The sequence below is a fragment of the Petromyzon marinus genome, chromosome 37 (genome assembly GCF_048934315.1).
Source record: "Petromyzon marinus isolate PM22_M1 ecotype Great Lakes invasive population chromosome 37, UKy_Petmar_22M1.pri1.0, whole genome shotgun sequence".
Classification (NCBI taxonomy): Eukaryota; Metazoa; Chordata; class Hyperoartia; order Petromyzontiformes; family Petromyzontidae; genus Petromyzon; species Petromyzon marinus.
The window spans coordinates 14,816,848-14,838,288 of NC_133703.1; the positions used below are offsets into that span (position 1 = coordinate 14,816,848).

At 43.9% G+C, this 21,441-nt stretch overlaps 1 protein-coding gene across 3 annotated transcripts in view; it reads right to left on the reverse strand.

Moving 5' to 3' along the window:
* LOC116949508 (phosphoinositide 3-kinase regulatory subunit 6-like) overlaps positions 1–21,441 on the reverse strand; it is a 108,312-nt gene that overhangs the window by 80,232 nt on the left and 6,639 nt on the right. For all 3 annotated transcript variants that reach the window (XM_076072328.1, XM_076072327.1, XM_076072329.1), the window contains 2 exons: positions 15,276–15,373; positions 13,719–13,790 (listed from right to left, as the gene is read on the reverse strand). In XM_076072328.1, coding sequence (XP_075928443.1) covers positions 13,719–13,790; positions 15,276–15,373 — 170 coding nt within the window. The remainder of the gene's footprint in view (positions 1–13,718; positions 13,791–15,275; positions 15,374–21,441) is intronic.

Consider the following 21,441-nt stretch of genomic DNA (forward strand, 5'->3'; position numbering starts at 1 on the left):
TTTTTACTGAAGGAATACGATGAGATATAAAGCTCTTTTTCACAAATGTCCAGTAGAGGTGGGTAAGAACGTTACAACAACAAACAATACAACAACACGACAGTAGTGCAAAGTACAAGAAAAATCACCCAAACACAAACAAATACAACACTAATCCATACCCATCCTACCAGGCAAAGCCCACTGAGGTATTTTTCAGATACCTCAGTGGGCTTTGCCTGATAAACAGACCTATCAGTTGGTCACACTCCAGTAAACACATTTGCGGTATCCAGTTGTAAATACTTTTGAACTGCCACCTTACTAACCCCACTATTGAGCCTTATTTGCCATTATAATAATAAGACCCTGTCTGTAACCCCTTGCAAAAAAACAAGACACAAACAACGATCGGTTTGACCCACTCAATCAATACAAAGCAATGCACCGCACAGCACGTCCACCAAAACGCCCGGCTTTTCACGTACAAACACCAAGCATCCATAAACCACTGCAAGTCCGCTCATATATATAATCTATACAATTTCCATTCTCATTCCTGTATTTCCCAGCTGACACCTCCAATGTGCCATGCTATGAGTAGCGATTCTACGTCATGACTGTAACAAAAAATAGCATTGGTTATTAGAATTGAATAAAACTTGATAACACTGTTATCTTGTTTTTAACCATTTTCAATTACATCACAAATGAGTCGCGCGATTGAATCTCAAGTGAGCGGAAAGTTTCATTGTGGCTTGGTAAGCCACACTTGGAGAGATTGAACATTTTACAGCCGTTTCTATAGTCAAAAATTTGGCTCCCATGGCAGTCGTGGCTAATTGTTAGCAGCCGGGCGGTGGTGGCGCACGCCCGTAATCCAGCAGTGTGCGCGTCGAGGCGCTATACCCTGGCTCGCCAGGAGAAGGCAGTATGGGCAGTGGCCTAATCGCTATCTGTCTCTATCTGTACGGTGATAGACTACTGTTGTTGCCGCCTCGCGCACGTGGGTTTTCTCTGGGTGCTCCGATTTTTCCTCCCACTTGTATGTGTGTATGTTTAACGTCTTTCGCACCGTACATAGCCAACCATGCTATTCGGAGGTATAATGACAACTCATCACTAATTGGCTCGAAACATTTTAAATTTTTTAGACTAAATGCAGGAACCTCCTGAAAAAGAGTCCTACAACCCAATATGGCTTTCCTGGATAAATAATTAAGTACAAATTATTATTTTATCATTATCCACAGCCACATTTCAGGGTTTAAAAAAATTCTTTAGACAGAGATATTTTGATTGAAAAACACACCATGTAAATCTCGGTTTACATTCAGACCTGAATCCGTTCATTCATTTGATATTCACATCATCCTAGTATTTCAAGGCTATCACGAAGGTGCTATGGTTCCGACACATTGTCCACTGTAGTCTCACAGTGGAGGGCAATGCTGCTGTGTGTAATCCCAATTGAGTAAGTTGAGGGTACATTTCCACAAATGGCAAATTTGAACCATGATACTGGCACACACAATGGCCTACATTTTTTAAATGGCATCAAGGAATCTGTTAATGTCCACTGTGAAGGAGATGGCTTGTAGTATTTCATGGTAAATACACTTGCAGTATTAACCAGGGTTGCCTGCATGAATCGAAACTCAAACCTCTGACCGCTGCAACAACAATCGGCGACCACGCTTCTGCTGAGCAACGTTACCACATTACCAACGGTTTCCACACTATGTGCGCTGGAGACTTAAGAGTACATTAGCATGACTCCTAACTTACTTGAGCTTAAAAAAAAAATAACAGCACCGGAGTTTAACGAGGCAGCACATCGTCGCAATAAGTGAAATTTGACCCACAGACCTTGAATCACAACTGAGCAGCTGTATTCAGCTCAGTAAACATATCAAATAAAATATTTCCCTAGACTCACGCAACTGCGCTCCACCACAACCGCTCTGCACCGGAATAAACAACATTACGCAGTCCTTATTGCCACCAGTCTCTGGTGAATGAGCTCTCCAAAATCCACAGCAAACAACGCATTTGGACCACTGAACCAACCCGTATTTTGCTTTGCAGCGAGCGGGATGGCGGGGTCGAGGGCAGTAAATTATTGTGCAGCATCGCAATTGATAACGCCTGTTGCTTAGCAATGCCTCTCGTTTTTTAGCAATTGTCCCGATCTGTTTGGAAAAAAAAAGACCACAATCTTTGGGGCTAATTGGTAATTATCATCATCATCGTCGTCGTCACCATCATCTTCAAAAGAGGGTTAAAGGCCAACGATTGTGTTTGACCCTTTCCCCCAATGGGATTGTTTGATGAAAAGTACATTGCGGAGTCAGGACGTACATTTATGCTGGCTTTTGAAAATATACAGGGCTCAATAAACTCAAGTTGGTATTACATTTTACTGAGATCCTTTGCTGAATTAGTTGTATCCGTTTACCAGGAGAAAAAAAATACAGGCTCTTTGAGACACACAAAACACTACCCTCTTTTGACCTGGGTTACATGGCAAAAAGTAATCATTATTTGAGGATTGATCCGTACAACAGTACTAGATAATGTATTTAGGTACACATTCGTAAAAAAAAAACCATTGTAACAGAATATTCCTTTTAAAACGAAAAAAAAACCCATTCCAGCTCTGAGGGTCTGATCAAACATTCAATCGCGAACAATTTCACAACACCGACTTGGTTTTAATAGCCGACGAGAACACAGTTGATTTTGTTGTGCGAGGTGGATGTTCAAATAACATCGGACAAAGTGTCTGTCGTGTCGTTGTCAAGTCGCTTCACAAAAGCGAAATGCCTTGGCTCCGGAGGAAAATGTATGAAATGGGGAAAAACAACATTGACGGCAGTGATGCAACCACCTTCACGAATTGCTTTGCCCACCCCCAACTGTGTTCTATTGAGGGTCTCTGAGGTCTGCGGATCTAGGTCCCTCTACACTCCCAGGGCAAGGCTCCACTCGATGCGGGGGACCGGGCTTTTGCCTGCGCAAAACGCTTTGTTAAAAGGCATCAGGGATTCGGCTTCAATTGTGATGTTTAAGCCTCGACTTAAAACATTCCTATTTAAGAAGGCTTTCACCTCATTTTATCTTTAGGCTCTTAACCTCCTATTATTATTACCAGTTATTTTAATTGATAGATTTTTATGCTCGTTTTTATGCATATTGTATACAGCTCTTTGTGATCCATGTGTATGGACCGAAATTAACAATCACCCCAAGACAATGTGCAGCCTAACGGTTATTCGAAAGTAGGCCAAGGTCTCCGATTGGCAGAAAGAGGCCTCTATGGTGATTGGTCGGGAGGCAGGGCTTTTGAAGTGATTGGAGGAAAAGGTTTGAACGAGAAAACCCAAAGATGACAATTGGGAACCATTAGAGGAGAAGCACAGGGATTGGCTAGGGGATAAACAGTGAGGGAACATTCGAGAAAGGGGGCTCGAGTGATATAAAAGGGGGAGCACAAGAGGAGGGGACGTTTGAGGGAAGGGACGAGCTTTAAGAACAAGCAGGAAGCCCGGATTTCGTATTGTTACTGTGTCATAATAAAAGAGGCTCCTAGTAGTTTGTCGTTTGAGTCGTTAAACATGCATGAAGAGCGCTATATAAGACCAATGTATTATTATTTATTATTACTCAGAGTGATACAATCTCCATAAGGATTCTTAGCAAACACTTCCTTAACATCAATTGTAACTAATTACGGAGGAGCTCCCATGGGCTACCCAAGTTACCATTGCTGCATCTCAGATAATTTACTGTCAATGTCATCCACATTGCACATAGTACATGGATGCTTCAAGGTTAACCTGCCCTTTTCGTTCAAGATAACACTATGTAACACAATTTTTGTTCTTGGGTATTAAGTGTTATTTCGTAATTGCTTATGCCTAAAAAGCATAGAAAATGGCTATTATTCCCCATAAGCTTTGCTTTTGTGACTAGGACAGAGATATTTTGAAATGTACATATTTTCAGTGAGAAAACGGGCGAATTTGTGTCTTTTTGGTCACATAAATTCAGCAAAAAACAACATATGAATCAAAATTAACATGTATTTATACTAAAGTAATACAAAAATTACTACAAAGGATTTAGAAGAGAGTAGTTTTTCGAGATTTACGACTATATCGTAAATCACTTTCATGAATCAGCCCCCAAATATAGTCTCCCTTCATGTTCTCGTTATACTGTCCTTGGTAGTGGCGTTCAAAGTCCAGTATATCCTGGTGGAAACGCTCGCCTTGCTCCTCCGAGTACGCTCCCATGTTCTCCTTGAATTTATGAAGATAAGAATCAAGGATATGGACTTTGAGGGACATCCTACAGCCCACTGTGCCGTAGTTCTTAACTGCCTCAACCAGCTACACATAGTTTTCGACCTTGTGATTGCCCAGGAAGACACGAACCACTTCGACAAAGCTGTCCCAACCCGCTTTCTCCTTACTAGTGAGCTTCTTGGGGCATTCATTGCACTCCAGGATCTTCTTTATCTGTGGTCCGACGAAGACACCGGCTTTGACCTTTGCCTCAGACAGCTTCGAGAAGAAGTCTTGAACCTACTTGAAGGCTGCCGACTCCTTATCTACAGCTCTGATAAATTGCCTACTAAGGCACAATTTGAGGTGCAGTGGTGACATCAGCACCTTCTGGGGGTCCACTAGTGGCTCCCACTTGACGTTGTTCCCCCCACAGAGAACTCGGTCCACTGTGATCAGTCCCGCCTGTGGTAGTGCGCCTTGGTGTCCCTGCTGTCCCAAAAGAAAAGATAGCAGGGAAACTTGGTAAAACCGCCTTGGAGACCCATCAGGAATGCCACTATTTTGAAGTCTCTGATGACCTTCCAGCCATACTCATCATACTTCAAGGTGTCCAGCAAGGCCTTGATGCTGTTGTAATCCTCTTTGAGGTGCACCGAGTGAGCCAGGGGAAGAGACGGGTACTTGTTACCATGATGGAGCAGCACAGCTTTGAGGCTCCTGGATGAGCTGTCAATGAAGAGGCGCTACTCATTCTGGTTACAGGCGATTCCGATTGCCTCGAGCAGACTGGTCACATTGTGGCAGAAGCAGAGCCCATTTTGACGGGTGAAGAAGCTACAAAAAGGTTGGTGATGCTTCCTCTGATCTGCGACTTGCACACTTTTATCCAACAAGTTCCACTGCTTGAGCATAGACATCAAAAGCTCGGCATTGGAATTGGTGAGGCCAAGATCTCTGATCAAGTCGTTGAGGTATTTTGGTTGGGATAGTATGGGTTTCTCTACTCAGCTCCACCTCTGAAATTGTCATCTGGATCTACAACGTCTTCCTCGCTCTTTGACTTGCTGCTCTCTTCTAAAGATGGCTGCTCTCTTTCCAGAGGAGTGAGTACGGGGAGCTCATGGCAATGTGGCACCGGAGCGATGGATGCCAGTCCGACGTTTGGAAGGGTCCACCATGCAGAAGTAGAGTTGCTTGAGTGGTCAGTGGGTTCCCGCCAAATTCTTGGGATAGCGAACTTCATGGCTCTCTTTTCTCTTCTGTACCATCCTACAAAAATACATTTATTTCACCTATGACTAATGTGTAAGAGATTCTCGCAACATTTTTCATATATGATATATTTTTTCACAAACATTGAAAATTGTAAAACATTTTAAAATAAAAAAAATTTTCCAATGGAATTTTTTTAAACAACTTTTATAACATAAAATTCCGAGAAACAATTGTCCATCTTACCTTCCAGAGTTTTTTTGCATTGCTCGCAGGTAAAATGAGGTGCCCAGGGTTTGTCTTGATCCCCGATAGGCATGCTGAAATATGCCTTGTAGGCCTCACACATCTTAGCAGATGCTTCCACAGAGTACTTTTTCGCTCATGTCTTGACAAATTTGTCACAGACATAGCAAAATGCGTTTGCCGGATTCTTGCAACCTCTTGATGCCATCTCATAAAAATGCAGATATGTATCCACTTAGGCAGCTGGAACTAAACTGAACTGGTGGGCTTAAGGCCCTGTATTTTTCCTACAATTTATATTACTGGAAAGTTCTAGAACTGCTTGTGTTGTGGTTATTGCAAACATGATGCCTTGAATAAAGGTGTCAGTTTTTGTGCCAGTTAAAAAGGGTAAAACCTATTCCTATATCTTGTTACTGGCAAAGGAGGTCTCATAATGTAAATGCTCACCCCGAGCCCTCAATACTCTGATAGTGCGCTGTTTTTGAGTTGTATGCCTTTTGGTGTCTTCTGGTCCAACACCAATGGAGACTAGGCTCTAAGAAAAGCCGTTTCGGGTGTGGACCAATCAAATTCAAGGACAGTGCATATATTATCAGAGTTGTCTTTTTTGTTTGCATTTTGACTGCTTGTGTTGTGGTTATTGCAAACATGATGCCTTGAATAAAGGTGTCAGTTTTTGTGCCAGTTAAAAAGGGTAAAACCTATTCCTATATCTTGTTACTGGCAAAGGAGGTCTCATAATGTTAATGCTCACCCCGAGCCCTCAATACTATGATAGTGCACTGTTTTTGAGTTGTATGCCTTTTGGCGTCTTCTGGTCCAACACCAATGGAGACTAGGCTCTAAGAAAAGCCGTTTCGTGTGTGGACCAATCAAATTCAAGGACAGTGCATATTATTATCAGAGTTGTCTTTTTTGTTTGCATTTTGACTGCTTGTGTTGTGGTTATTGCAAACATGATGCCTTGAATAAAGGTGTCAGTTTTTTGTGCCAGTTAAAAAGGGTAAAACCTATTCCTATATCTTGTTACTGGCAAAGGAGGTCTCATAATGTAAAAGTTACTCCAAGTTTACTCAGCACTGAATCTATCTGGAATGTTCTGGAAAATAGGTTAATTTAAATGTCACTGTCCTGATCACACAGGAAAAAATTGTGGGGAATAATAGCCATTTTCTGTACTTTTGAGGCATAATAAATTAGGAAATAACACTTACTACCCAGGAACAAAAAAAAAATTGTTATACAATGTTATCACGGCTGGCTATGTACGGTGCGAAAGAAGTTCAACAAACATACATACATATTCTTAGTTTTTTCGGTAAAGTCACGTTGAAGGGAAACAACAAAATAATAAAATATACATAAAACAATAAAAAATTCTCACGACGTTTCGACCATAACTCAAACGGTCATCTTCAGGTGTGTTGGTTTGCATAAATTTATTTTTAAACGACGCATTTATTTATTTATAAAAACTTTAGCGCCACGCGCAACGATTTGGCAGTTTATTTAGGACTAGTCCATCTATATTCTGAAAAGAGGAGGGGGGAGACGAAATTTTTTATAATGTATGCTGTCTAAAAGCCACTGTAAGCGTGAACAATCAATTAAGACCTGAAATGATTTATCAAATCTTTCCAATGATTGCAAACCAACACACCTGAAGATGACCGTTTGAGTTATGGTCGAAACGTCGTGAGAATTTGTTATTGTTTTATGTATATTTTATTATTTTGTTGTTTCCCTTCAACGTGACTTTACCGAAAAAAACTAAGAATATGAATTACTGCAGTCACGAAAGCTTCAAATCAAAACATACATACATTTAATTCTGCTGTGGTATTATGCATGTCGTGTAATGGTTAGCAGCACAGTGGAGTTGCAACCCGGATGTCGCTGGTTCGATTTCCATGCACAATGAACGCATTTCTTAAATCCCCCCCCGCCACTCCCACCGTCTATGTTGGTATAAATGTGCCCACCACAATGAGTCAATTAGGCAGACTGTGTGTGGTGCGGAAAAGTGTGGGTGCTCCCACCTCTTCAGAGACACCTGGCCTTTGAGAGGGGATCCCTATAGCTGGCCCTTCTACCAGTAGTGGCATGAGCAAGTAATAGCCAAGCTGTACCCTTAGTTTTCACATTTTGGATGACAAATGAGAAAATTGGTACATGTCTCTGTAACAGAAAGATATATATTTTTTCTCAATTGGTTCTCTCCTCCAAGGTGAAATACAGCCCCCGATTGTATTATTGTAGAACCGCTCTATCTTGACTTAAAGCTTTCATGACTGCAGGAATTCATATTCATTGGGTTTTTCGGTAAAGCCACGTAGACAGAAAAAAACACACAAAAAAATTCGACGTTTCGATCGCAACACAAGCAGTCGTCTTCAGCAAAAGGGGGGTTAGCTTCTAAAGACAACTGCTTATAAAGGTTTGAAATGGGCGTAGCCCAAATGTCAGCAGCCAATGCCAATGCAAGTGGTGGGCAGCGACCGTGGCGGTGGTGGGCTTTTCACCAATCAGAGGGCTGCCAGACAAAAATTAGCATGTCAATGCAAGATCGCTGAGCCTTCTACACGGCGAGTGCACTAAGGTAGCTGTGTTAATGTGAGAGATTAGCATGTTAATGTGAGATCGCCAAGCATCCTCCATGGCGAGCGTGACAAGGTGGTTATGTTAATGTAAGAGATTAGCATGTTCATGGAAGATTGTGAAGCCGCCTCAAGGATGGCGTGCGAGGTAGCTGTGTTAGTGAGAAATTTAATCTGTTAATGTAAACAATCAGAGAGCCGAAAATAACAACTAACATCGGAAGGTGGTTGGCTGGGAACATCACAGCCAGTTATGACTTAAACTGGTTAATAACGTCCTTCCAATGATTGCTCAGTTTGTACCCATCTTCTCGGTTAAAACTGTGCCTATGTTTATATATCTGGATGGCTTAATGAACGAATCTTTGTTGATAGCCAGTGGCTTTGCAGAGTACCTTCGTCTTGTAAAAATCTATTTCGTGTGTACCCACATCATTACAACAATGATCAGCCACAGTTGAGGTATTGGTCCTATCGTGTTTCAGATCTGCCTTATGTTCACGAACACGGTCGAAGACATGTCGCTTAGTTTCCCCAATGTAACTACTGCCGCAGACACTGCTTATTTTGTATGTACTGCATGTCAGGGATCACATCCTTCGAGAGAGGTCACTAAAATCAAACTCCATTCAGCCCAAAAAAGTGAACCGGAGAGAACTGGTTTCCTGGTCTCTCGATAATGAATTTCAAGTCACCAATGCTGAAAAACCAAGCCTCACAGATTAGGATCACTGGTAATCTTACAGTGATGGCGCAGAAACTGCACATTTTATGTGACATGATTCAATTAGTGCGCAATGCAAGTGAGAGTAATGATTCCACGAAATCGCACGTTTGAAATGTAAAATGCATCTACAATTGCATGCCACGTTAACATGTTAAATTAAGCTATCGATTATAATCGAAGATCACTAAAGAAAAGGACAGATCGCCTCTGAAAAGCTTTTGAAATGGCAAGCAACTTGTGCGTGAAGTTACATCACAACAACAATAATAGGCCTGTGTGTCTCGAGAGACAATTATTTTGCGGTGGCAGCTCCAGAGGTATTTGTTGCTTTTTCTTTACAGTCGCTCCCTCTTGGTCTGCCAAGCAGTGTGTCTTTTCTCTTCGCCTCTCCTGAGGCCTGTTTTCACAGCCTGCAGTTTTCTCCCAATCACCTGGGTTGATGTCACAGCTCATGTCCCGTTTACAGACATCTTTGAAGTGCAGGACTGGGCGACCAGTGGCCCATGTGCCTGATGCCAGCTCGCCGTACAAGACATCCTTGGGCATTCTGCCATCCTGAATGCGGCGCACGTGTCCAAGCCATCTCAGGCGCCTATGACGGAGTAGAGAGTACATGCTGGAAATGTTGGCCAAGTTGAGGACTGAGGTCTTGGGAATGCGATCTTGCCATCTGATACCGAGGATGCGCCTGAGACATCAGAGGTGGAATGTGTTTAGTCGATGTTCTTGATGGGCGTATGTTGCCCAGGACTCAGACCCATAGAGGAGGGTGCTAAGGACACAGGCCTGATACACCTGTACTTTGGTGTTGAGCGTTAGGGATTTGTTCTCCCACACTCTTTTGGTCAACCTGAATATAGCTGTAGACGCCTTTCCAATGCGCTTGTCAATCTCTGTGACAAGGGACAAATTGCAGGTGATGGTGGAACCCAAGTAGGTGAAGTCCTGAACGGCTTCCAGGGTGTAGTTGCCAATGTTTATGCAAGGGGTGTCTCTGACATCCTGGCATATGACATTGGTCTTTTTCAGACTGATTGTCAGGCCAAATTTGTTGCAGGCATTGGCAAGGTGGTCGATGAGTGTCTGCAGACCTTGTTCTGTGTGAGTTGTCAGCGCAGCATCATCAGCGAATAAGAGTTTTATGATGAGGACTTTGCGGACTTTGGTTTTGAATCTGAGACGGCCACGGTTGAAGAGTTTGCCATCAGATCTTGTATGGAGAAAGACTCCCTCTTCTGCTGTCCCAAAGGCATGTGTGAGCATAAGTGAGAAAAATATGCCAAACAGTGTTGGGGCAAGCATGCACCCCTGTTTTACACCGCTGAGCATGGGAAATTCCTCTGAGGTGGTGCCCCTGTGCTGTATTGTTTCTTTCATGTTGTCATGGAAAGAGGAGATGACTGCCAGCAGCTTCGGTGGGCAGCTGATCACTTTTAGGAGTTTGAAGAGGCCTCCCCTACTGATGAGGTCAAAGGCCTTTATCAGATCAATGAATGCCAAGTACCGGGGCATTCTCTATTCTCGACATTTTTCCTGTAGCTGACACAAGGAGAAGAGCATGTCAATCGTGGACCTTCCTGCTCTGAAGCCACATTGATGATGTTGGAGTCTCTAATGTTTTGAGGCACTGCTCCTTCTTCCCAGCACTCGCATATTAGTTCATGGAGTTTTGTGAGGATGGCGGGTTTTGCACATTTCAGTACCTCAGGTGTGATGCCGTCCTGTCCCGGGAACTTGCCGCTGGCTAGTGAGTTGATGCCATTGTCAAATTTCTTCAAGGTTGGAACATTGTCCAGTTCGTGTATTGTTGGTAGGGGCTTTACAGAAGCAAGGACAGCTTCTGACATGCCGTTGTCTCGTGAGTAGAGCTCTGAGTAGTGTTCTACCCACCTGGCCATTTGCTCTTGTTTATCAGTGATGATGGCCCTCTTGTGCTGGATTTCAGGGGGGCAGTCCTCCTGATGTTTGGACCAAAGGCTGTCTTGATGCCTTCATACTGTACATGGCATGGATATTACCAGTGTCAGAGTTGGATCCTACTGCTGAGGTTCAGCCAGTAGTTGTTGGCACAGCGTCTGGCAGTCGTTTGAGGTGCACTGCAGGCAGCTTTCAGAGCCCTCAATGTTCCTGTACTTGGGACTTGTTTGTACTTCAGAAGTGCCATGCGCTTGGCTTGGAGGATGGGTTCCAATATAGCCAGGTGTTCCTCAAACCAGTCTGTGTTCCGCCTTGTCTGCTTGCCCAAGGTATTGATGGCTGCATTGAAGATGGCGTCTCTGATGTACGCCCACTTTGTCTCCACGCTTCCATCTGGTGTGTCGTGTAGGGACTGCTCAAGGCTGTGTTGGAATGATTGAGTGAGCTCTGGGAGGGATGTCTTGGCAGAGTTGATGCATAGGTAGCGCTTTTGTTTGTGGCGGTGTATCTTTTTGGGGTGTTGTCGGACCTTGCTGTATACCAGTGAGTGATCGGTGTCACAGACTGCACTGTGGTAGCTGCGTGTGATGAGTACTGAGTTGAGGAGGGCTCGTCGGGTGATGACGAGGTTCAGTTGGTGACAATTAGGAGACCTTGGATGTCTCCATGATACTTTATGGCAAGGTTTTGTGAGAAAGAATGAGTTTGTGATACAGAGATTGTGGCATGCGCAGAGCTCCAGTAGTCTTTGGCCACTGGGATTCATCTTTCCGATGCCATGATAGCCAAGGCATGCGGGCCACGCGTCGTGGTCAGCCCCTACCCTTGCATTGAAGTCTCCCAACAGAAACATGTGCTCAGAGCTGGGGATTTTGCGAATAATATTGTGAAGCTCTTCATAGAACTGGTCATGAATCTCTGGAGATGAGTAGAGTGTTGGGGCGTAGACACTCAGGATGTTTACATGGCCAGAAGCAGTGAGCAGTCTCATGAGCAGAATCCGCTTGGAGCCTGCGGTTGGTGGTTCTATCATGCCAAGGAGCGTGTTTTTGACGGCGAACCCAACAGCGTGCTGCCTTGGTTTGTTCTGCTATTTGCGTTGCCAGTAGAAAGTGTAGTCACTCTCTCGTAGTGAGCCACTGCCAGCAAGCCGGGACTCCTGCAGTGCTGCAATATCCACATGGAGTCTCGCCAGCTCCCTGTCGATAACTGTAGTCTTGCGGATGTCCTCAATTTGCAATAGATCTTCGGAGAGTTCAGAACACATTGTACGTACATTTCAGCTTGCAAAATGAAGGTGCTGGAACCTTCTTTCCTTTTGTTTTGCTTTTGTCTGGTGCAGGTGTTGCAGCCCACTTGTCTGGTGGTGAACCATAAGCTCCAAGCACCCATTGGAGCAGGTGAGCCGTGGCGGGAAAGCACCTTATTGGCCGGGGGCTGCCCAGCTTGAGGCAGGCGGTAGCTATCCATTGGGGTGCAATGACTCCTCCCACCGACGATGGCAACCCGTGGCGCCCATTTTTTACGCCAATCCAAAATAAGCTTGTAACCCGTGACTGCTGCCATCCGTGTTTCTTCGCCACAATTAGGTGGCCGAGGAGTGTCCTCTCCCCATTTTTGCATTTCTTGTTGGCTTAAAGCCCGGGCAGGTTACTCTGGAAATCCTGGGTTGCCCATGCGTCAGGATCCCCCCTTCGGTCTTGCTGGTAAGGTCTAAAGGAGTGCGTAGCACGACGTTTGGTAGCAGTTTGGCTGCAGGGGCTGCCGGGAATGTGCCGCTTTGCATCACAAAACCGCCTAAGGGGTTTACTCTCTTTGCCATTGACTCACCCGAGACACTTACAAGGCAGTGAGAAAATGACATAACCCTGGGAGGGGCCCTTACCAGGTACTGACAGCCGGGCCAGCTGTGCTTGAGACTCGCGTAAGGCAGGGTTGTCACGGCCTGAGGTAGTTTATCGCAAACTACCCGTTACATCACAGCTATGCAAAGTAGCCTGGGTACTTTCAAGATGGTATCAAACGGCGTGTCGTGTGTGCTGGGACAACGTTGTGTCATGAAGAGCTCACCCGATGTGTCTTCCGGTTGTACCACACTTTGTTCAGCGTTACGTCTAACGTTTTGCCAGTGGCGGGATGTTATCTCATTCGCCTGGTATGTACTGTAGGAGGCCGTGGGTTTAATCCCATCCCTGACAGCTGTATATTTTGAGTTTGGCGTTTGCATGATCTCACTCTCCCTGTGGTTGCGTGCATTGTTCTCCAGGTCCTCTGGGTTTTCCCTCCACATTGAAAATCATGTGCTTATTTGGCTGCTATAAATTTGCACATATGGTCAGCTACTTTGATGAGCTATCATGGTGGCCAAGTCACCTCTGAAAAATATCTAACAGCTCAGTAGGCTTTATAAGGTCAAAAGAAGTACATCACAGCAGTGAAAAGTCTTAGCAGTAGCATTGTTATGATGTTCGTGGTAAGGCTTGTCTGGATTAAATATTGGAACTATTAGCAAATAACCACCATTATTGATGATAAAGTTGAAACTGGAAAGCCTATTCATTCATAAACATATACCTTCCAACCGCGCAGTCTTAAAACCAGTCTTCTTTATTATGTTACACCCATAATTGAATGCTTTGATCCCAAACTGTTGTGTCACTACTTTGTGGCTTGGTTCCCGAAATAGAAGTAAAGTTTTTTTTTTTTAAACCCACGACGTTGCCATGTTGCTGGGAGGCGGCTGACCTGTGCGATGGTGCACATCAGCATGAGCATCAGCGGAGCGGCGACCTTGTCCCGCTGGCCATCCTGCTCCACCTGCGAGACACGACGGCCGGGTCACACTCAGCAACGGCAAAGACAAAGATCCCCCGTTGAGCCTTAAAAGACTGTTGGGGCAAGTGCTATTAGCGAGCACCTATTAAGGCTGGCACGACACACCAAGGGGTGGGTGGCCAGTGCCACGCCTGGCCGCCTTTGTCTCCCTGTGGTACTTGGTACTCATTTGAGGTCGAGTCGACATAGTGGACGTCCAGTTCAGATGATCGTCACCGGTGTTGGCCGTTAGCGACAATCGAGCGCACACATACACACGCACGTGTAAAAGCACATCGCTCACGTTCACACACTGTCACCTGTGTTAGGAGTAAATGGATCTGTTATTAGTTTATCCCGGCAGAAAGATAGTCATTATATATTCAGTCAGGGATGTTATTTAAACACATCACATCCAGATCTTCTTCAGGCACACGTATCGTCAAATATAACCTTGATCGCGTGGAATGGATGCTGCCATGCTGCGATGGTTATTAAACTGGGCTTGCAATCTCGGAGTGGCGAGTTCGATGTCATCTCCTGGCGTGATAGTTGAGCGTCAAAAAATAGCTATATACTTACTACGTAAATGTTTAAAGTATTGAATTATTGCACAGGCATGGCTGCATATCCCTATTGCTGCCTACATGAAAAACAGTAACATCTCTCGGGTTTTTGGTCTAATTAGATTTTATTTTTGTAAACCTGTGTGTGGGTCGGAACATGAGTGCATTCACTTTTAATGGGAATATCGTGTGCCTTTGTAGGGTTGGAAAGGGCTGCAAGAGAGGTTTCCAATTATGTTTTCGTGTTCTAGGGTAGCTCCAGCTATTAGGGAGTTATGGCTTCGAAAGTTGAACATGGCCACGCAGACAACCCAAAAAAAAAGTCAGATCTTTCAATGAGCCATGACTTGGAAGCTGTGTCACCTACGAGCCTCCAATTTGCAATGTTATGTCTTTACGGTTCCTGAAACTGTGCCAAATGTATTGTATGTGGTCATATTGGAGACCCAGTGGTTTGACATTTAAAAAGTTCAACATGCATTAATACATACAAAATGACTCATCTTTGAGTGTTAAATCTATTTGTTTTTCAGGCCTGCACGAATATTTAAGTGAGTGATGGGGTTTTCGCATGTGTCGGTGAAATGGTGAGTATGGGTAGCGGTGGTGTAGCTGTTAGCACGCTGTGCTACAAACCCAGCAACTCGGGTTCGATTCCCGCTAATGGTCAACACCAGTGACGATTATCTGAACCGGTCCTGGGCCTACCCTAAGTCGACTCAGTCTCAATTTAGTAGCTAGTGCAGTGTGTGTAACCATCGCCAATCGGGAGACAAAGGCGGTCGGGTGTGGTGTTGGCTACCCACTCCCTCGTGTGCCATGCCGGACTTCATAGGTACTTGTTAACAGCATTTGCCCCAACAATCTGTTCCAGGCTATACGGGGGATATTTGTGTTCATTATGGACACATTTTTTTTTTACCTTTTGTAAATGTTCCAAGATGAGAGTAATGAGCATGAGAGAATTTTTCGGACAGTGCTCCAAGTGCTTTTTCAATTTCCACCATACCAGAGGAGCTCCTGGAATTTATGAGAGGAAAAAAAAAGACAACCCACCACATTATAATTACGCGGTCAACAAACAGGACTGGATAAAAAAAATCGACATTCAACTTGAAAATGAATAGCAAACAACAAATCCAGACATCACTGTCATATGCTGTGTGCGACATTTTAAACAAACAAGACATTTTGTATTTTATATATTCTATCTCGCTTCCCTCGTCACTGTTTCTCCCCCCCCCCCACTCCTTTCTATGGCCAACCACGATTCCATTCTTTGTCACTTCTAGCCGCCGTACGCTTGAACAAACTTCCCCTCCACGTCAAACCATCGCACCTCCCGTTTACACGGTTGGCTACGTACGGTACGAAAGAAGTTCAACATACATTCAGCCTGACTATTTTTCCTTCTTGCCTCCAAACTCACTTATTTTCCCTTGCATACCCCAAACTCCCCTTCCTGTCCCATCATTAACTCCATCCCTCTTCGCAATTTCCCTACCCATTCATCGCGCCCACTCATCATCAATCACTCATTGCCACTTTCATCATCGTTACATTAATTTCACGCATCATCATGTTCATCATTCTCATCAACCCATCTCATCTCATCACGCTGTTTTGCTGTACAATTCCTAATAATCTGTTTAGAGCCTTAAGGCGAAAAATAAATTAGATAAAAATAAGATCTCCAGACACTGTACAAAACCGTGGGTAATGCATCATCTCTTGGAAAATGGAGGCATATCTTTATAAACTCTATATCTGCATATGATTATCTTAGGGAAGCTGCCAGTCTAATTGGTCATCACACGGGATTCGCAATCAAGAGGTCGCCGGTTCGATCGCCCGCCTTGGCAGCTGAAACGACAGTGCAAGTTTTGTTGTGTGTTTATATCTTTTTTGTAATAGCTTTCAATCAGAGCCGGGTGCAGAGCACAAAGCGTGTCGCGAGGAAGGGGGTTCGGGGCAGGGGTACAGAAAATCCGGGGTTCCCGGTCCCGAACGTTAAAAAAAATGTGGGTTTATAGCAGGACGGATATCGGTGCGCTCGGGACCACGAGCGGGGGTTGTCTGCACGTTTCTTGAATCCCTCTGCCTCTGTGCCACCCGGCCGTGTAAGTGGGGAGCGCTGGTCCAGTCGTCGGCAGTTCATGCGCGGTGGGGTAAAGTGTGGGTACTCCCCATCTTTCGTCACCATGGTCTTGGCCAGCGTGGAAGATTAGGCCGATTATAGTCCGAGGCAGGGGTCCTAATTTGGTTACAAAAAAAATAAATACAAAAGTTTCTATTTCAAGGGCCGCAATGCACTGCGGTGAATACGAGAGACGGTGGGTCCTTAATACATGGCGTCACGAAGCAGTCCTTTAAGAGGCGCAGGTTGCCGACCCCTGGTGCCACTCGAGAGCTTGAAGGGGCCCCCTAAAGCTCCCTCTAGTGGACGCCCTTCCACGGGCAGTGATGTGAGCGAGTCATTACAGCGATGCACCTTTACCTTTGCTCGAATGATGATGATAATAATAATAAATTACATTAACGAGGGTCAATTCATCGAGGGATCTCAGTGCGCCCATGCATAAAGTTGGGAAATATAAATACTGCAGAGTCCAGAGTCCACTGGGTCACACGTGGGGAGTGTAGGCCTGCATTCGAGACAGGTGTGACTCTTCGTAGAAGACCTAACATGGCGAGTAGAGCTCGCCTTGTCTAACCACTGGTGGGGAGGGCATTCCATGGTCTTGGCGCAGAGGGTCAGCTACTTGCTGGGTTTGCTGCAGAGACCAAAAAAAAAATACCCATTGCGTTGTAAGGAGTTTTCCAGTTCAATAGAGAAGAACTAGATCCCTGTAAAATAGAACTGGTTCTAGATTTAAAGCTTTTGTGACTGCTAGGATCCATACTCTTTGGTTCTATTGGGTAAAGTCACGTAGGTGAAAATAAAATAACAAAAAATCACAACGTTTCGGCCACAACACAAGCGGCCTTCATCAGGTGAAGGGACGAGACTGTCTGGAGGATAGCGTGACTTTACCCAATAGAACCAAAGAGTATGGAACTGGTTCCCTTTTATTGGTGCTCCCAAAATGCAGTCACAGGCTGCGGTTTGAAGTTGCAACAACATCGTCCCTTTCTGTTTTCTTGTATCCTCCGGAAACTTCATCTCTCTCTCTCGCCTCATTTCTCTTCATCGCATTCAAGTCTCTGGAGTGTCTCTTTTGTTCGTATTTCTCACAGCCCCCTTGTGATGATTGTAGTGTACCTTGGGACACGATCATGTGTGGTAAAGTAAAAGGTGTTATTTTACGTTTTCCCTTCTGTTTTCTTTGCGTCCATTATTCTTTCGGCTTTTTATATTCTTAGCTCTTTCGGTAAAGGCACGTTGAAGGGAAACAATAAAATAATAAAATATATATAAAACAATAAAAAATTCTCACGACGTTGCGACCATAACACAAACGGTCGTCATCAGGGGTGTTTTTTCAGCGCTATTCCCAACCTAAACATATACGAAACGTCGTGATTTATTTTATTTTATACCTACGTGACTTTACCGAAAGAACCAAAGAGTATGGATTCCTGCAGTCACGAAAGCTTCAAATCAAGACTTAAACATATGCACCAATATCACTTTGCACAATACAAATAAAATAATAAAGAACGTAGTCATTAAAATGACTGAATCGTAATTCATAAAAAAACACCTTTTCAGGGAACTCACCAAAGGATTTAATTTTCGATTTAAAGCTTTCGTGACTGCAACGATTCATATTCTTTGGTTCTTTCGGTAAAGTCACGTAGAATGAGAATAAAATAATAAAATAAAACAATACAATTCTCACGACGTTTCGGCCACAACACAAGTGGCCTTCTTCAGGTGAAAGGAACAGACCTGTCGGGACGACAGACATTGAAGCTCTGTCGTCCCGACAGGTCTGTTCCTTTCACCTGAAGAAGGCCACTTGTGTTGTGGCCGAAACGTCGTGAGAATTTTATTGTGTTATTTTATTTGATTAATTTATTGTTTTATTCTCATTCTACGTGACTTCACCAAAGGATGTGCATGTTGGCATTTAAAAGCTGTCAAGGTGTTGTGGATGACGTTGTGGTTCTGCTGGAGGGGACACCCCCGACACTTTGGCGGATGGATGACGACGCAGCGTTCCGCCTGGCTTCTCGTTTCATGATCTCACGTGGCGCGTGCCGTGGTGACATTTGCGTTCATGGGGAAATTCGATTTCGTGAATCGAAAAGTGCCCATAATTTGTCGATTGCGTTTTTTTTTCGGTGAAATTTCGTAAAACGAACGCGTTCGTAAATCGAGGGGGTAACCTGCACCGCAGTTGTAATTGTTGTACACAACCCTCTTTTGAATGACTGTTTAACATTCTCACATTTTAATCGAGCGTTCCATGACAATTTAAAAAGGTGCAGCCCTGCGAGTATTGCCTCATGCCATTACATTTGGTGGGCACGCCGTGGATGCTCTCACATCTTAAAAAAAACAATTTGGCTAGTGTGCAATCGTAGATACTCCCTCTAGTAGAGGGCCTTCCACCAGCAGTGACGGGAGCAGGCCATTGTAGGGCTGTACCTTTACATTTATATTTTTACCAATGGAAACTCGGGCTTCTCGTGGGCCTTATGCTTCGGAGGATGTTTAGAGTAGCTTGTCCCAACAATCTTTCGTTCGGTCTGTGCCATTCTTCTTACATCACGCCAAGGTTGGTGAGATGTCAACGACCTCGCTTGGTATACAGGAGGTCGTGGGTTCGAACCCGACCCTGACTCCTTTTTTATATTTGGAGTTTGCGTGTCTCTCTCCCAGTGGTCACATGGATTTTTTCTCCGGGTCCTCTGGTTTTCCCCTCCACATTTATAAACATGCGTTTATATTATTGTGGCTGCTATAAAATTTCACGTGATGATCCATTTCGTTAAGCTGTCATCTGTGGCCAGGTTGCTTCTGAGAAATAATAGTTCAGTGGGCTTTATTTGGTAAAATAATCACAATTTATTTTTTTGTATATTTGTGTTGAGTGATTTGTTTACCTTTCCTATACTTTGTACTCCTTTCGTGTTTTTGTGTTGTTTGTTGTAACTTTCTGACCCGCCCCTACTGGACATCTGTGAAAAAAAGCTTCATAGCTCATCAGATTTTTCCAGGATAAATAAAGATTCTGATTAAGTTGCTTGATGGACGTACACCCATTGTCCACTGGCACATCCAAGCCTTTTGAGTCTTGTTTTTCAATCACCGTGCATCAGAACACATGTTTTTTTAAAGACGATTAATTTACCTTATATCAGGGGTTGGCAAACTGTGGCTCTGGAACTGCACGCGACTCTATGAGAACTGCTTCAGGACGTCGTTTATTAAGGACCACCGTCTCGTATTTGCATGCATTGCGGTTCTTTAAGTATTGGTTTTTTTTGCTGTTATTTTGGTTTCCCGACCCCTGCCTTATAACCTCCAGACTGGCATTAACTGCTTCAAGCGCACTGTTTCTCAACTCCAAGCAATGTGCATATTTCACATATCTGACAAGAGGACTGCAGTGTACGGTGTCATGCAGTTGTTCAGGGATTGTTCACGATTGATTTCATAACACACGAGGCTGAGTGATATATGTACACAGTTTGATGTTACCCGAAACTTGCGGTGTTCCGGCTTGCAAAGATTTTTTTTCTGTCATGATGGGGATTTTAATAATTTTTCAGATGTAACCCTTCGGACTCTTTGAACACCTTCAGACATTGCTTGATTTAGGCTGTACACAGTACTGTAGGGGCAGTAACATAGTCGTCAGCGCACGGCATTAATCATAGCCTGACCTCACAACTTCTTCACCAACCCACACTGACCAACGTGATTAAGTATCCATAATAATGTTTTTTTGGGTTAGATCGCGTAAATATATAAATGTGTCGTTAAACCCGCCACAGCTAATTGGTAAAGTTTGTCACGTCAACAGAACGTGGCCAATTCGTCACTAGTACAGCACACCGGTGTACTTGGAGAGCCAATCCACAACATTTACAATCCGAGTGCGACGTTTGGCCAGTAATTACAACAAAGTGGTTAAGCATGAAGAAATGGGGCGCCACGGTGGCGAGATGTTAACTACCTCGCCCGGTATGTAGGAGGTCGTGGGTTCGATCCCGATCCCGACCCTGACGTCTGTATATTTGGAGTTTGCATGTCCTCCCCGTGGTCGTGTGGAATCTGGGTCCTCTGGTTTTTATCTCCACATTTAGAATCATGCCTTCAGGGTATTTAGCTGCGATGAATTTCCACGTGATAAGCCACTTCGTTGAGCTATCATTTGTGGCCAGGTCGCTTCTAAAACAGAGATATACTGTATAAGCTCAGTGGGCCTTACCTGGTAAAATAAAAAATAGCAAAGTAGTAAATAACCCCAATGGAGGGCCTTCATCCAACAGTGCATAAACAAAGGGCTGAAAATGATAACACTCTTAGACAATGCTGTTCATGCTTCCCGCATTCAGATGAAGCTGTCTGCAGCTTTAAATTACTGTAGTTTAAAACAATGCATTGCATAGCATTATCACTCTGTAAGAGTAACCTCACATGGACTCTCATCAAGCTCTGTGAATACCTTCCATGTTTCCAATTTAGTGACATTCTAACAACGGTTCAGAGGAAATGTAATGTTTTTTTGTGTCAAAGCAATAGAAAAAAAACCCATTATAGTACATCCACCTAAATTCCAATGCTGTAACATCACAGGCGGATTTTGATTTCAGGCTTTCGTGAATGCAGGGATTCATAATCTTGGTTCTTTCGGTAAAGTCACGTAGAAGGGAAACAATAAAATAATAAAAATGTAAAACAATATACTTCTCACGACGTTTCGACTGTAACACAAGCAATAATCATCAGGTGTGAAAAACCACAGCAAGAAAATTTGAAAAAAGTGTCGGGTTTTTTTAAACGTAAAAATTTGAAAAAAGTGTTTTTTTTAAACGTAAAAATTTGAAAAAGTGGCGGTTTTTTTAAACGTTATTATTTTATTGTTTCCCTTCTACGTGACTTTACCGAAAGAACCAAGAATATCACAGCGGAG